The sequence below is a fragment of the Poecile atricapillus genome, chromosome 6, assembly GCF_030490865.1.
Source record: "Poecile atricapillus isolate bPoeAtr1 chromosome 6, bPoeAtr1.hap1, whole genome shotgun sequence".
NCBI classification, from domain to species: Eukaryota; Metazoa; Chordata; class Aves; order Passeriformes; family Paridae; genus Poecile; species Poecile atricapillus.
In genome coordinates, this window is record NC_081254.1 from 26,450,407 (window position 1) to 26,467,623 (window position 17,217).

General features: G+C 45.0%; 1 protein-coding gene across 4 annotated transcripts in view; it reads right to left on the minus strand.

The window, feature by feature from the left end:
* SH3PXD2A (SH3 and PX domains 2A) overlaps nucleotides 1–17,217 on the minus strand; it is a 247,902-nt gene that overhangs the window by 70,931 nt on the left and 159,754 nt on the right. For 3 of the 4 annotated variants that reach the window (XM_058841020.1, XM_058841019.1, XM_058841022.1), the window contains 2 exons: nucleotides 9,628–9,675; nucleotides 591–722 (listed from right to left, as the gene is read on the minus strand). In XM_058841020.1, coding sequence (XP_058697003.1) covers nucleotides 591–722; nucleotides 9,628–9,675 — 180 coding nt within the window. The remainder of the gene's footprint in view (nucleotides 1–590; nucleotides 723–9,627; nucleotides 9,676–17,217) is intronic. The other variant, XM_058841021.1, reaches the window with a different exon arrangement.

Below are 17,217 nucleotides of genomic sequence, written 5' to 3' on the forward strand. Positions count from 1 at the left end.
TTCCATGCATGGCAGAAGGGGATTTTATCTTGCTTTTACATGACAGCCTCTGCCTCTTTGCCTCAAAATTCCCCAATTAACACTTCTGCAAGAAGTTTTCAAACTGCATGGCCACGTATTTATCTGTGCACATTTCCTCCCCTCCCTACCGAGCTCTGGGCCATGGACTAAGCTGTCAAGCCAAGTTTCATCCCAAGAAATTTTTAAACACTCATCCTATAAATCCTCTGCAAAGGGAGTTAGTAATGGAAATACTGACAGAAACTTGAAGAGACAGCAGTGCAACTATAGCAGCCTACTATACATCAGCTTCATTAGCTGCAGATCCTTCTCTCCGTCACCTTCATTTTCCATTAGCGTACCTTGGCTAATTAACACACAAAACCTATGAAACATTCTTACAGTAGAAGGCAACATTTGGCCCCCAGCCCAAATCAACATTGAGAAACTTCAACATCCTCTGCCAGACATAGTAACTGTACCAGATGGAGCAAACACAGCTAACAAGTAGTGATGAGGAAAATGAAAGCAGAGGAACAAATGCAAAAATCGGACCATTGGAAGAGGGAAAAGCAGCAAATATAACTTACCACTTTCATTTTTCTCTATGACATCCACAACCTCTCCAGCCTGAAGGCTGATCTCAGAGTTCTCCTGCTTCTCATAGTTGGACACCACCACATATTGCTCCAGGATCATGGGTTCAGAGCTAGCATCAGCACCTGGGGAAGGGAAAAAGCAAGCCGTAAGCCAGCTTCCAGCCATGGCTCCTTGAGAGCGACCTCCGTCCATCCGATTCACAACAGGCCAACTTGTCACCAGAGCCAAGTGAATCAGCAAACAACCTTGGCTCGCAGCATATCCCCAAATGGCTGGCCATATAGAAAAAGCCTCCTCTGGCCCACAACCCAGCAGCACAGAGGGACATTGGAGAGAAGAAGAAGAAAAAAGGGGAGGAAAAAAAATATAAAAATGAGCCAAAAAAGTGAATTAGTTGCACAGTTTCATGATGGATTCTTAAAATAAACCTCTTCCCAACATGGTTTCCACAATCCTTGCTCCCATTCAGAGAGAAAAATCCTGGGCAGAAGTAGTATAAATCCACAGCTGAGCCATCCCCCCAGTAAACCCAAAGAAGAAACAGCTCTCCCCTTGGCGGCTCAGCTCCTTCTCCACTCTAAAGGCTTGAGCTGAAAGTCAAGAGGGGGCTGTAGATGCCAATCATATTCGTCTGCACTGCAGCCCTTAAATAGAAACACATGAGCGGGACTGAAAGAGAGGGAGGTGGGGTGGAGGGAGCGAGGGGAGGGCGGGGAAGAGTGTTTACTTGAAACAGAAGAAGAAAAAAAAAGTTATAGCGCCAGATCGCTGCTCAAACTCGGCCACCCCCCGCCTGCCCCCCGCCAGCTCCGCAGTTCCGCATTCCCCCGGCAGAGCAGCCCCGGCGGGACGGGGCTCGGCTCCCCCCATCGCCTTCCTGGAGCCCTCGGAGCCAACCCCCACTTGTTCGATTTCTCTTCGGACCAAGGGCTTTCCACTGTCAGAGCCATTTATGAATGAGAGCAGGCGCTCACGCGAACGGGGGCCACGCGAAAGGTGCGCAGTAATGCTCTCCTCCCTCCCTTCCCCCACACTACTGGTCCTTTTTTTATTATTATTTCTGACTTTTTCACCCCCAAACCGAAATCATGCATTTCGAGGTGGAGCCACGAGGCAGGCACAGCACAGTGCCAGATGTGGAGGGAGCCCTTGGGCTGCTGCATCTCGGCTCTGCAATGCAACACAAACAGCACAGACGGGGCCTCTGCACTCCCAGACCCAGGCACAGACTGACTGGGCTCGGCCTCGAAACCGCCTTGAAAAGTAAGGAAAACCTCTCCGTTTAGGTCTTTACTTTGTAAGAGCCAACATGCCTTAATGCCAAATTGTTTTTTCAGGTTTTCTCAATTACGGCAGTTTGGGACACCAGCATTATTATACATTTTACATATTAAGAGGCAGTTCCGGTTGCTCTGGATTAAGATGTGGATTGAAAGGGAGCACACAAGCAGATACAACTTGCTGAATGTCCCATTTTACACAACAGGGACAGAGCCAGGAGCCGACTCTGGGTTTTCCTTAATTTCTGATGACAAATTGGCTACAAAACACAGGAAGGAAGCAGCATGGTCTGAAACTGTCCACCAGAAAAGTCAAGGGACTGACAGCCAAAGCACAGGATGCTGGGTGCTGTATTTCCAAACTCAGCACGTTCATATGTGTTTGGACTGGAGATGCAAAGTGATTCCACAGACAAGTAATTAGCATCCCTGCCAAGAAAGAGGTAAAGAATACATCAGCCATTAAAACAGCATCCTGTGAAATGAAAATCCTAGGGAAAAAAAAAAAGGCAATTAATTCAACTGTTTCCTGAAAGGAAACACTATCACAATGCCTCCCCTTGGACCAAGTTTAAGAAATCCAGAAAATTAGAAGACTGACTTGCTCCTTAAGCATGCCTCTGCCTCTCCTCAAATTACCTAAGTTAATTTTCTTTAAAGAGGAGTCATCTCCTCCAGAAGCTTGTGTTTAAGAGATTTAGCTTTTCTATAGATAGTTGAACCACAGCCAGTAGCAGGAATAGGAGAAGACCATGAACTGACAACATGGAAATTTATACTACAAATTTTTACCACAGCTGACCATTCCAAATAAGCATCATGCTTTTCTTCATGATCAACCTGACTCGTGCACTCTGGTTTAAACCAGTGCTAGTTGGGCTACCTAGAGTATGATGAGATGCTTTCCCCTGTTTCCCACATAGTCTTTTCTCCAGTCCAGAATCCAGCAGCATTATGATCTTCCTTCAACCTACTTAGGGAAGTAATTCCTACAACCCCTACTTTGTTTTAGTCTTGCGATAAATATAAGTTTTTTAACCAGAAACAAAAGCTGTCATGGATTTATGTCTATGCATGTGCAACAGCAGAGAATTCAGTGTGTAGAAAGGCAAGAGGGACCAAACAGTGGCAAGGGGAGCAGGGGACATGCTGGAAGCTAATTGCTAAACCAACAACTCAAATGCCTTCTTTCCTCCAATCTACTAGGCAGTTCTCATAGGGCTGGAGTAAGGGAAAAAAAAACCTGAAAGACTGCATTGGCTTGGTGGCAGGAGCAGTGTTCATGTGATACACGTGTCCCTGCTGGGAACAAGGAGAGGACCAGGCTGGAGCACAGGCTGGCAAACACCCCACCAGCAGCCACAGAGGCCAAGCCAGGGACCGTGTGCCAGGGGAATGCCCTTGCCAGGCAACATGGAGAATCAGCACTCCAAATCCACCTCCACAGCTCTGCTTAAATATATATATATATATATATATATATATATATATATATATATATATATACATACAAAAGAAACAAACAAACAAAAAAAACCAACCAACCAAAAAAAAGCAGCACTTAAAGCAGTTTGGCAAGATACGTTATATCTGCATTCTCATATTTGAAACCCAGCAGGGTTTCTTTGAGTTACTCTGTCCTACCTTGGATAAGGTAGTCACTGTAGGAGAATGTCTTTGTCACTACAGTGGCTAGAAGAACACATACAATTAAGAAACTGGTTAAACAGACACTGGTAAAAGTGCTACAGGGCTCCTATGAAGACAAAAATAATAAAAATAGGGTGATAAATTCCTTGTTCTAGGCAGTAACAAGGTCAAACAAACTTGTTCATTTACAGCTGCAGCACATCATGCCTAGAGGATATCCCCCTTTTGAGGCACGGGTGCCTGTGGCTCCTGGAGTGATGGTCACCCAAGATTAGGTACTGCACAGTGGGGAAAATTTCAGTAAGAGCAAAGAAAGGAAGAGGAGGAGGAAAAGACAGAGAAACAGCTCCTTCCAGTAACCAAAAGCCTTAACCATTTTCTGGGTAGCCTAGTTTGGGCTGTTACTACGTTCCCTTCAGGCACAGTCAGTAGAGCGAGGGACTTTAATCATTCTCAGCCTTCCATCCCCCACAAGCTTTAGATGAATTACTCCTCAGTGACACTCAGGGTGCCCAAAACATTGCTGCTACGCTATGTCAGACTCTCCAAAGAGGATTCAAAAGAAAAGACGGAACACCACAGGGAGCACAGCACCAATTTTACCCACTGCCATGGGCGCTTCCACATCCCTGCCAATTAGCTCAGGTCTCATTTGTAACACAGGACACAGCATGCAGTGAGGAGTACAGCCTGCTCAGTGCGAGCACACCAGCACAGAGGGATGCAGCATGGCACGAGTTCCCCAGCAAGCTCACACACAGCTGCAATGCCACCCTGACACAACAGCCCTACTTTTTAAAAAGCATCTTCAGCCCAGGCAGGAGAAATGGAGAGCAGACGATAGCATAACACTGATGTGCCAGGTAAAGGTCCCCCCCTCCTCTCCCTCCAAAAAAGCAGAATTAGTGTTTTGGTTAAGCGCCAACTTGCAAGCCCTCCCCAGAGCAGAGCACAGATTGCTGGCTGAAATAAGAGTTTGCTTGCCTCTCCATTTCTTTTTGCCTCGAGTCCGTTTCCTGGTTAAAGTCTTGAGGATAGCCCTCCTCCTCTCCATAGGGCTTCACTTTACAATCCTCCCGCTCCTCACCTCAGGACTTCTCTTCCTGGGGCGGAGCAGAAATGTCATTGGAGTTTGTCCATGCCCCTCACAGCTGGCATTATTAAGTGACACAGTTGCACCCTGTCCCCCTCACCGGGCAGCGAGGAGGGAGCATCATTCCTCCTGCTGTACTCGGAGACCAGCAACTACTGTGAAAGCCTCCTAAATAGGAGCGCAGAATGTCCGTTCCAATAACATCATCCTCCTCCTCCTCCTGTGTTGCAACAGCTAAGACCTACAATGGTTTTGCAATAGCCAAAAATGAAAACCACCAACTGGACTCCAAAAATAAAATCATCTGGATATGGGAATGTGAGACTCCTGATCTTTGCCAGATTACTCTGTTGTTATCAGGCTATAAACACGTCTGCTCTTTTAATCCATACAGTGCACAGCATTTTCTATTGCTCTTTCGTGATTAGCAATCACGCATTTACAGACTGAGACTAAATGAATTGGTACTGGGCTGGTCCGTGGAAGTCCTGCAGAAGCAGCCAAAACCACAGAAACGGCCAGTGAACACCATAAGGCTGAGTCACAGCTGAACAACCAGCTGGCAGGTAGTGCAGCCCTTCCGACATGGGCACAGCTGCTGGGGACACGTGCAGGGTCTGCACGCTGGGCTGTCTGGCAGACACGGCCCCGAGTGTCCTGGCATTCCGTAAGATAATGGCAGAGCTCTGCACTTTTCCATGCATAGGGAGGAGTAACTGCGGTAGCCTGGATCTAGAGCTGCGGTTTCTTCTAAAGCCAGTTCTTGAAGGGTAAACTTTTATGTATCTCTGGAAAACTCCTTTTGGAGAAGGACAAAGGCAAAAAAACAAAAACCAGAATAGCAGCAAGCCTACTTAAAATCCTCAGATCAGTCTAACCCCTTACAGCAACCATACACCCAGCTCTAAACATATGGAATTCCTTCCCCTCAAAACTTCATCTCTTTCCCTTCTTATCAGGACCACATGACTATAACAAATAAACATAAAAATTGCATGTTTTCTTTGAGTCTTCCACCCATGATTTATCCTGAACTGTGTTAAGATAGAGAGCTTAGGTCTGCCTAAAAATTGGGTTAAGTGTGTATTGCACACAAGATAAAACAGACTTTGGCATGTAATGCATGCAAGAGTACATAAGAGTTCATCCTATTGCAGCAGTGTTGGAAAAGCAGTTCTTAAAATAACCAGTTCCGAGAGTAAGCAGTGAGATGAGGCTAATGAAGCCTGCTACAAATCTCTATAGGGAAAACATGGATTCAGATCAAAGCTGTGTTTCCCAGTCTAGGATCTCTCCTCTATTCAGTGTGAGGGTTTTTGTTTTGTCTTGGTGTTTTGGATTTTTGTCCATTTTTTTATTCTTTGTGTACCCTAAACAATTAGGGTTTTAACTCATCTCCTAATTACTCCTGCACTCCAGCCTGTCGTGCTGCAGCCCCTTTGCCACTTAGCAAAATTCAGACTGCATTTATACATCAATTATTCCTGAGGGTAAGACTACTGCTGCCACAGGCAGTAGCATCCCTCCTGCCAGATAGCAATCCTCCCAATCCTAATAGTGTTTAGCTTCAGAGGTCAGAGGCTCTTGGTGCAGCAGCCCTGAGCCACAAAGCTTTAGGGACAGAGACAAAAGTCCATCGCCTCCCACAGTTACTTCAGAAATTCAGTACAAACCCAGTCTCAAGGTCTGGATTATCACCAGTAATAGAAGAAAATAAACATTTGGGCAAGTCTATCAGATAGGTTATTAATACACTGATTTCTGTAGTTCTTCCCTGAGCTTGGCAAGGTAGCTCTTTTACAAAGCACAGAGACACTCACCTGCATTTTCAAAAGAGAGTTTCAGAAGCAGATGACATCCTGCTATTAGATAGAGAGGGATGGAAAGCAGAAAGGGAATGGTTTGGATCTGACCACCTAGGTAATGCAGAAGACCCAAAGCCAGAGAAGTTTGGCCTAAAACCTTGTCCAAATCCCAAAGAATGCCTGAGAATAAAACACGACTGAGCATCATGCATCCAGCAATGGCCAGGTCAGCATGTAAACCCTCTCACCCCAGGTTGGCAGCTGTGACTGATGTACAAGCAGTTTCTCCCTAAGTGAGCATCCATCCAGCTTCCTCGCTCATGTGCCCTGCAAGCCTTTCAGAACATGGGGTAATAGTAGCCAAAGCTCTAGCCCTTCTTGCTATCTTTTGGGCCAAACATGCCAAGCTCTGGTCTATACGGTAACTCCATGAGCTGTACTAATTCTGTCCTAACCTCCTGGGTTGCTGCTACCAACAGCTACAGGGGGCCCATGCAACAGCACACATCACACCAAGAGACTATGATCAACCATCATAGCAGCAAAAAATTAACTGGATGGCTGGATTCATTCCCCACCATAAGACACATGTAGTACTTCCTGTCACTTCCAAGAACCAAGATCTGGGTGAGCCTTCAAGTAGCAGCTTTAAGGTAGACTGTGGCTTCCAGCACTGGAGTGTGTGTGACACACAGCTAAAACCAGCAGCAAAACACAGCCCCCACAGGGAGCACCTCAGGAATGAGCCTGGCCCACGGTAAATGACAGGAACTCTCTCAAGCAGCTGCTCCAGTTCAGTTCTTCCCTCTTTACAGCCTCAGCAGCATTTCCAATGAAATCCTGACCAACAGAAAAATTCAGTGCTGACCTTTGCCAAGTGGAGCCTATTGGTCTCGGGATTTTTATTTTTTATTTTTGATCTGCTAGGTTTTAAAACAGAGCCAAGAAAAATTAGAGGCAGGAGGGTGAAAGTAAGAAGTTGAGTCCTCTTTCCACTCCTTGGAAAGTTGGCTCTCTGAACAGTGATTCCAACCAACTAGGTTACAGGTAGCAACAGTTAAGAATACTTAAGTATTTTGCACACAAATCTGCAAAACTGCTTGGAGATTTTTACACAGCTGCCAAACTGGGTCTTCCACCAGTATGAAGTCACCAATATACTTTGGCATTTTCTCTAGTCCTGTTCAGTGGTGCAACGCATTCCCATCCCTCCACAGGGCACAAAGCATTTTGACAGCAGTCAGGGTGACCAAACTAGAGTCCCACCACAGCACCTTCCAGGGTGTGGCTGTGTGGCACCCATCTTTTTCCAAAGTACAAAATGAAACCATTTTAAAGTCTTGGTTAATCTCCACTTCATGGAGCAGGTTCATAACCTCAGCTAGAGCTTGGGCAGCATGAAACTGGCTTCTGTTCTCATCTCCAAGCCACAGCCTAGCTACCTAGGGCACATATATGTACTACATAGGTAAAGATCACATCCAAATTCAAGCCTGATCTATCAGCTTGACACATCAGGATACAGCCTATGGCAGATCTGGACTGAAGAACAGCTATTTTGGAAACTGGAGATTCATTTGGATGAGAAACTGAAAGGCCACATGAACTAGAACAGCATGGGGAGCTAAGTACTTGCCTTTTATGTATGTACATAAGACTTTTGAGCAGCGCTTATCAACAGTTCACCTTCTCAAGCACCATGCAATGCAATGAATTACTTATATTTGCACACTCATCATGCAGAGAATTTTTTTTTCCAAATTAGCGACATGCATTTAAATAAAATCAGTAAACAGAAGGGGAAAAAAAAATTGTATCTATTAAAGATTTTGCTTCCTTGCCCTTTGAGAAGGCTAAAAACCTTGGCATTCACAGTTTGCCATTTTATATATGACAACATGAAATGGTCCCAACAGATCTATTGAGTCAAAGAAACCCAACCTCACCCTCCAGCCAGGTAATCTGAGGTGTTCTTGTCATTTTTCCTGAGGGACATCACCTCTTCTGTCTCCTCCTTAACATGTTTCTCTTCTGCTCAGTCTCATTCTGTTATTCTGTCTCAACTCCTCCATAATCCATGAAGCAGCAGGCTCCTGTGACTGAATACTTCAGATATTTCTGCACTTTTATATCCAGTTACCACCCTCAAATTAGACCTATTCTGTAAAGATGAGGCAGAACCCCCCAAGGATAAATTCAGCTTCTGTAAAGAACAGCATTTCTGGAATCACAGCAGTCTTGCTCACTAAAGACTTCAGACAAGCAAGCACTCATCCGTTGAGGATGGTGGGATTTTGTTCACATACTTTCAACAGGGCATGAACTTGAATATTTACCAAATCTGGTATGGAAATCAGCAGGAGTGTTTCCATCTGTCCTTGCCCTGAGACCTATATGTAGCCTTAACTGCTTGAGTGACCAGCCCAGCATCCTGTACAGACACAGGATCTATCACTTGTGATCTCTCCTTCCAAGTCTAAAGAAGAAAATAATTCTTCTGTGACATTTCATGTCAAGTGACAAATGTTGTCTGAAGAAATCCTCTGGTTACACAGCAGAAGTCCTGATTCCTTAGACTATAAAGCTTAATTTTTGCCTTGCATGGAACTACTGCTCCCTAGCCCCTGACATCTCACCTGTAAGTTGTTCCCCTGCTGCCTTCTCCTTCCTGACTCATTGCAACAAGGAGGCTGATGCTCCCTTGAAAATTTTGCATCTTTATCAGAGTTTTACCTTTTTCATATGAAACCACTTCTACTTACCGGTGAAGTGCAAAGAGCATTTCAGAAGCGTAGGGAATGCACAGTCATGTTTCTCTGCCTTATCCTGCCCCATAAAGTTTCTCCCACATAGAACAGTGAGAGCACAGCTTTGCAGGTACTTGGCTGTGGCCAGGCTCAACCTACCCACAAGAGGGGAAGCTGCCTTGGGCTGTGGCTTTGAGTTGGGCAAGGAAAATAAAACCCTGCAAACTACCAACCCCTGCTAGCAGCAAAGTCAAGGTGCGGCAGTCATCAGAAAAGCAAGCCTCTTCCTTATGAGAAATCATGCATCATGAAAAACCAATACACAAGCAGACAACAGATCCTTGGTATTCACTGTCAGAGATTCACATTCAAGACAGCTCCAAAACCACACAACTTGAACTAGAGAATTCTGGTTTTAATAGCATGCAGAACACCGAGACACAAGAATTTACCTGGAGCGACACTCTTTTTTGGAGTCTCAGACAAACTGGACATCCAAACTTGAAATCCAATCACAGGGCAGCCATGAAAAAAGAAAGTAATTAGAGGCACAAGAAAACAGTCAAAACCAGTCATATCAGAAAGTCTCAAAGTTAGTAAAGACAGCTTTAAGAGACATTAAGATTTTCTTAAGAGTAATGTTGGCATGATGGGAACACAGGGGAAGGTTGAGTCATAAGAAGTAACCAGGTAATTTTTATGTTTTAGTGGGTTTGCAAAACTTACGAAACTGCTCTGTAGGTGATCCAGTTTTGAGCTCTAAAAGTAAGATATGCCCTGAGCTCATTCCCAATAGCTCAGAAAACACACACCAAGAGACAGTTTGACCTATTAAGCCTCAGACCTGCAAAACTATGTATCTTTGCAGCTGTTAATTATACCCAAAATACAGACAACTCTCAGAGACTGAGCTTAGCAAATGCATATGAGCACCTTGTTACCCTGGAATTGCATTAAGGAAAATAATAGACAAATAATGCTCCATAGAAAAGAATACAAAGCTCCAATAAAGGTGCATTCAGAGTATAACTAGAAATTTCATTTTTTACCCGATGATTGAGACAGATCAGGCTAAGGAGAAAGTTGATAAGAGTTGCTGCAAACAAGGTCAAAAGGTTTCCCTCCTTCTCCATGAAATAAGGTGGAAACACTTGGCTTGGGAATTTGGGAATAATTTTCAAATGTCAAGTGTTAATTTTTTTCTTCAATACATTGGAAGTATGCTTTAAAAGTTAACAGATTTTCCCCCATTTCTAAATAACAAACATTCCCCTTCTGTGGGATGAAGGTGCAGAAGGGCAGCTGTTACTCTCTCCTTGCCTGAGAGAAGAGACATCTAGAAAGAGATTTTTATATGACAGTCTAAGAATCTCCTAAATTCTGACAACTCCAAAACACAATTTGGAAAACTTATTTGCAAAGGGAAACTCTGTTCTGGACCCATCAGTTTAACAACAGAGAAGATGCACCCATCAACCACCTGGAGAGAAAAGCAGGCTATACTAGTGGCCTTTTCTATTTGTTACTATCTTTTGAATTGCAGAGTATCTCCAAGACAGTGAAAAGATTAATAGATAGTAATGTAATAGATTCACAGTACATATGCAAATGAGGAATTGCTACCATGATACAAACATTAAGAAACAGCTTTCTAACTTTCCCAATGGAAGCCAGAGGTCCAAGAAACACATTGCTGTTTTCTCAGCACTAAGAGAATGCTGAGGTTTTGAAATCCTTTCCTTAAATTATGAACACAATTTTTGTCATGTAGTTGCACTGCAATTCAAATGGATTCAGTATTTCTATAGTGGCAGCTTGGAGAAAATTCTGAAGTCTTTCAACCATCTGACTCCCAAACTCATGTGCTGCACTGTCACAATACACTACAAAATAGGCAGTGGTAAATAATAATTTACTTTGGACTGCCATTTAAGGAAAAATGAAGAAGGCTTTGCATTGGCAGACTACAACAGGAAATAATCTGGCAGAGTAACTTGTGCTGTAGCTCATGGAGGGAATATACAGCATGTTGCTATTACAGACTTGGGGCACGCACGGGAAAGGGTGTGAAGGAGTTGTTGTCAGCAACTTGTCTTAGCTTTTGAATAGACTTCCACTGCCTTCAGAGCACAATTATGAACTTCAGTCAGCTGTCAGATCTTTTTCCAGACAGAAGAACCTGAATATGAATGACAAATCAAGTAGATGATGCATTGCAGGAGTAACTGGGAAACTTTCAGTTTGCCCCCATCCAAGCTGCAGCAAAAGACAGAAACACCCAAAGTAAAAGGAAATGTACTGCGCTAAACACAAGTTTATGGCTACTCTGGATCTGTCTACCCAAGAAGAGAGAGAGTTTAAACTTAGATCAACAGTAGCCATATCTACAGGCACCCATGTGAGATCTCACCATAAATACACCTGTAAGCCAGTATCAATTTTTTTAAAAATACTTCTTTTTAATCAAAGTATTTTTTCTTCTTGTCAAAACTATTGGCTTAAGCTAGAAAAGAAGGGCAATATAAGTATTAACTGGTAAACAATCCCACAGGTCACCAGCATGGGCTTCCCAGCCCAGGAAGAAGCATAAAAGCAGCAGCACTTCTGAGCTGCCCCAGCCTGACAGCAGCTAGAAGTGGATGAGGTTGCTTCTGAAGCAGAAGACAGCCAGCATATTTCAGCTGCTCCTGCACATCTGCTTAGCATTAAACCTCCTTCTTGGGGATTTTTTTTTTTTTATTCCAAGACGTTTAAGCTCTAATTGCTACCAGCTTTTAAGAGTCCCCCCTACAAATAATAAAAATATCAGACATTAGTGATAGATTCCACTTCACAGAGAACTCAAACGAAGAGCCGCGGCGGGAGCCAGCGTACGGGGAGGAGGTCAGAGGCCTCAGAAACATGCTGTGCTTGAGCCAACAAAACACAAGCTTTGAACAGCCCCAGGTTTCCCCTTTAGGACAGGGCTTTACTGGAATTCTGCATGGGGCTTGGACCTGGTTTCCAATGGGATTGGTAACAGTAAACGAACAAACCTTTGCTTCCTGCCACTCCTCTCCCCACTGCCACCCGGCTGAAAGCTGGCTGGTCTCCGATGGCTTGGAAGTGCAGCGGGGGGGGAAAAAATCTCAGTATTTGGAAGAAAAGTTAAAGCTGCCTGCTCAAAGCAGGCCACTCCTAGGGCAACAGCATCCCAATTCTGCTCTTAACACCAGGCCCCACAGCCCCTGCTGCCGACTTCAGTTGGATCCAGAGCAAACTCCTCCTACCGGAATTATTTTTAAAAGCTCAAAAGGAACATAGATCCATAAATTACAGCTAAGCCACGAGGCTGAGGCAGTTGTGAAGAGCACAGAGGAGGCTTTCCTTCAGAGCCACACTGCACAGAAATAGCAGCACAGCAGGCGTGTCACTGGAAGTGGCTGCTGAACCCCATTCCATCACTTTCATGCTGCCACGATGGAGTTGGGCAACCCTCACGCAGGTCAAGGGGTTCCTCAAGTGCAAAAGAAAAGGAAAGAGCTAAAGGGGCAAAAAGCTTTGAGGACAAAATTAGGCTGGTTGCTATGGTGAACATGAAACATATTCTAGATTTCAGCAGAAGCTTTTCTGCTGCCAGTGAGACTGGTTTGTTTGCTGCTCCTCCCACCACTGGCAAGAGAACAGGCGCCAGACTGCTGGAGACTATTGCTTTATGCTTGTGATACAGTTCCACTCATCTCATTTTAGCAGCAGATTATTTGTCTTCTGTACAGTTAGAGCAGAGCAAGCTTCCATAAAAACCTACAATAGCTGGAGTCAGTCTAGAGTTGAATGCATGAGCTCAATGCTAGCAAAATCCAGATGTCACATTCATGGTACACATCAGTACTGCACATCCAGGTGGGCCCCTGCCCCAGCAGGTGCAGAGGAACTCCTCCTCCATGGGCGTTTTAGCAGCAGCTACTGATGCAGGTTCCTTTTGTTAGTAACACTGCCTGAAATGTTCAGTGTTGAGACCAGCATCTGTGATTTAACACTGCTGCCAGCACCAGGAGAGACACTCTCCTACAGAATCACAGGTTTCATGGTTTTGGGACTATCAGGGAGCTTTACAACAAGCTTTTTTTAAAACAAATGTCTGTATAGCTGTCTAGCTTGTTAAGCTACATATTTCTCAACAACAGCCCTGCAGTAATTGTGGGGAATTGGATTATACTGGTCATGAGTCTCAATGGGGTTGTAGTTCTGGTGATGTAACCCTTGCCCCAAATGATTTCTGTGCATAGCTGAGAAATTAGCATGGGCCAAAGACGGGTCCCTACAAGTGATCTGGATGTGGCTACCTTGCTTTAGAGGGCAAAGAGTTCAATTATACAGGTATATACAGTTGCCTTCCATAGGAAATAACAGTCCCAGGGCCATTTAACTAATACAACTATTTTGTTCTCATGAAGCCCTGCCTTTAACATCAACCGGGAACATCCAAATCTCCCAGCTGTTACAGTACAACTTAAATTACCGAGAAAAGGATTATAAGAACAAGTGGCCATAATGAAGAGATACTGACATCTGGTCCATTTCCAACAGTGATCTGTTCCATGAGTGCAGCTGAGCGTTTTGCAGACTCATTTTCTAGACTTACACCCTTCCTGTCCTAATTGGAGGGATGAAAAGAAAATAAGCAATGCAATCACAATCAGTGATTCCTCAGACTGGAGCTGGAGGAAGTAAATGCTTCTGAAGAATGGGGATGTTCTCATGTCAACATTGGTATTTGACAAGTCAGCAAGATGTGGGCTGACCACACTATTCCTTAGACGTGTCCACTTTTTAGAATTGGTCCAGAGCCTTGTTAGCGGCAATGCTCATGACATATGGCAGAACAGAAAACCGAAGCTGAGCCTGTATTCCAGTTCACAGTTTGGAAGACAAACCTGCCAAGGAGTTGGTATAAGTGAAGCACTATGTTGTCCTGGGGGCTCAGGTGAGACACCTTACTGCCCCAAGCAGATAAAGAAGCCAAAAGCCAGGCTCAGTATACTCAGTCCAGTGCTTCTTGCTGTGATTTTCCCTTCACTTTTCCCCTCCTTGCTTCCTTTCTGCACTCTTCAGACAAGCAGAGGAACAACCTCCTTCTCCTCCCGACAAGGTGAGGCTGGCCAGACAAGAGCAGAAAGCTCAGTGAGGAATCTCAAAACTGTGGGGTTTGTTTCTGCTTCCATCTGCAGACAGTGCACCATGTTCATACCCTTATGAACATCTCCAAAATCTCCATCCCCCAGATACACTGACCATCCTTTGTCAGCCTGTCTCCGGGTTTCTCTCCTCTTTTCCCTTTCAGCTGGGGCTTGACACTTTGGTTAAATGGAAAGACACTAAAATATAACAGTACTAGACATGGGGAGGAAAACAGAAATACTTGGTGTCGCTAACCTCCCCCAGAAATGGAAGCACTTGTACTGGAGAATTACTCTGATACAGAGTCTATGTGTAATTTTACAACAGGTCTGGAAAGAGGAAAAATGCAGATGAGCCTTCATCCAAACTAGAACCATTGCCATGCATTCTTGGCTCACACAATTAATTCATTCAATTAAGCAGAGAACAACAGATCAAAACACTTGCAACCTTTCTGTGCCATCCTCCCATTTCTCTGACTATCTTGCACAGTCCTAACCCAGGACACCCTGTTGAATTGTGCCATTGATGTTTCTCCCCCCAGGTTCCAGAAAGACCTAAACAAAACCAACATTTGTGCCCAGTGCCTGGCTTAGTGTGAGCCTGGTCAGACATTAAACTTCTTAGGTACCAGAATGACAGATTCATTTTTTACTGTACTTGCTGGGCAAGCAGCTGTCCCACACCAGGGTAGCTTAAATAAGCTTTCTTTGCTCTTAGGTCTGTGGGATGTGGATGCATCACTTTTAAAGCAAGTATTTTAAGATAGTCATTGAAAGAATACACATATATTATTTTTCCTGCATAGGAGACTGCATTTTCAAGTAAACCTCTCATCCTTGCAGAGATATCTCCTCTTCTGTATACTTGAACATCACCTCCACTCCCCATGCCATCTGTTCAAGAGGGCCGTATCTTGAAAAAATATTTGACTAGTGGATTATCAAACATGCAAATCCAGCTAAAGTGTCTGAGTAAGAGGATTGGCAGCAGGCATTAAATAAGGCCTTTAATTTTAGTCCTATTCACCAAGTTCAGCTTCATCACAAACAGCCTGAGGAGGGCCTGTCAGAGTGGGGGGTGGAGGCAGAAGTGCTGTGCTGCAGTGATGAGCACAGCCAGCACCTTCCTCTTTCCCTGGCAGAAATGATCCCACTGGGAGCTGTTGGGCTCTGCGCCTCCCCAGCACCACCACTCTGCAGACCAACCTCAGACCACGTCCACTTGCCACGTAGCCTGGCGCATGCTAGACCCACACACACTGCTTGGAAAACGTTCACATCTGGCTTTCACGTGACTCGAGCATGCCTCAGAAATTCATCATCTGGATAACTCACTCCTGCAGGGGAGAAATCCACAACCAGGGAGCCCTTTCCTGAGTTGGAACGGAGGAGTGGGGCCAGAGGATCTTGTGCTTGACAAACTGCACAGTGACACGCTCACAGCTGCATTTTCACAGCCTCATCCAGTCCTTCATCTTTTATAAAAGCACAAATGCAAAAAAAACTTAGTCCCAATTTTCCACTCTGTTTACTTCTGTAAAAACCCATTTTAATCCCATTCGCAGAGCCACAAGTATCCAGGACTGTTTAGTTTTTGTTCTGGCAGCCATAGCTCACATTAACTCTTTCCACATGGCAAGTGGGGATTGTTTCCCACATGATCTGTGGTACAGCCCCTGCACATACAGTTTTGTACTAGTTCCAAGTTTTTCTGGGAAGTGCCTAGAATATCTGAATGCTAAGCCACATTTACAGCTGTACAAACTGAGAGCATCACCCCTCTGAGGAAAAAAACAGCCTCCAGCACTGCCAAGGAGGAGGGCAGAAAAGCCCCAGACATTGCACTTGGAAACTCACAGGTATGTACACCCGCTGGGATTCATGTGTGACTCAAAAAATGGAGCAAGAGTCAAGTCCCACCTGTGAAGCAGCCATGCTGCCAAGCACAGAACACTCAGCAGTACTGGCGTGTCCAGGCAGAGAGGGCCAATAATCAGTGCACACATTGTAACTCCTGCTGGACACCTCTGCAAGTAATGCTTCCAGCCATTTCTGGTCAGGTGAGCTGCTCCATCCAGAGTGAAGCGGAGAGAGGATTTGTGCTGTCACACAGCCTGGACACAGACCAGCTAGAATGGGACAGCTGTGAAGCCACTCACAAAGCTGGACACATTTAGGGAGTGCTATTTTAGTGGTGAGTGCTCTCAACAGGCTAAGGACACACACTCTCCAGCCAGGTTTCTAGAATCTCAGGAGAGAGAATCAAGTGCTCACCAGCCTGAGACTACAGCTACGCAAAATGCCCAGGGAAGATTTTATCTGCTCCACTCAGCCAGCCAGACCCATCTGTGCCACAGATTCCTGTGGTGGCTGAGGATCATCATCCTCTGCTCCAGCTCCCAAACGCACTTCTCACCTGCCTTACCCTGCGTGCCAAAATCAAAATACCAGGACTCTCTGTGCAAGAGAGAAAAAACCCACGCAGGCAGCATTAATACCATCTGCCACCAACAGACAGAAGAGGGAGGCAGAACAGGAGCAGATGGAGAACAGAGAATGCCTTAAAACCAAGAGAAATGCCATTATATCCCCTAAGGTACCAAGTGCTTTCTCTGCACTCAGCTGAAGACTCTCTGAGGCATTTGCAGGGTTCAAGCTGTTCTGCCATGGCTGTGCTCAAGCCACACCTCATTTTTCCAGCCCTCCCTGCGCCCAGTCTCCCTGGCCTCCCTCCTGGACACAGGGCTCTCTGCAGCACCGATGCTGAACTGGGAACGGCAAAGAACACAAACATGTTCTTTTCCCTAATCCTGCACCCTGTCCCCACACTTCAGCTTAAAAGCCAAGGAGCAAAACAAAAAACCCACACAACATACAAAC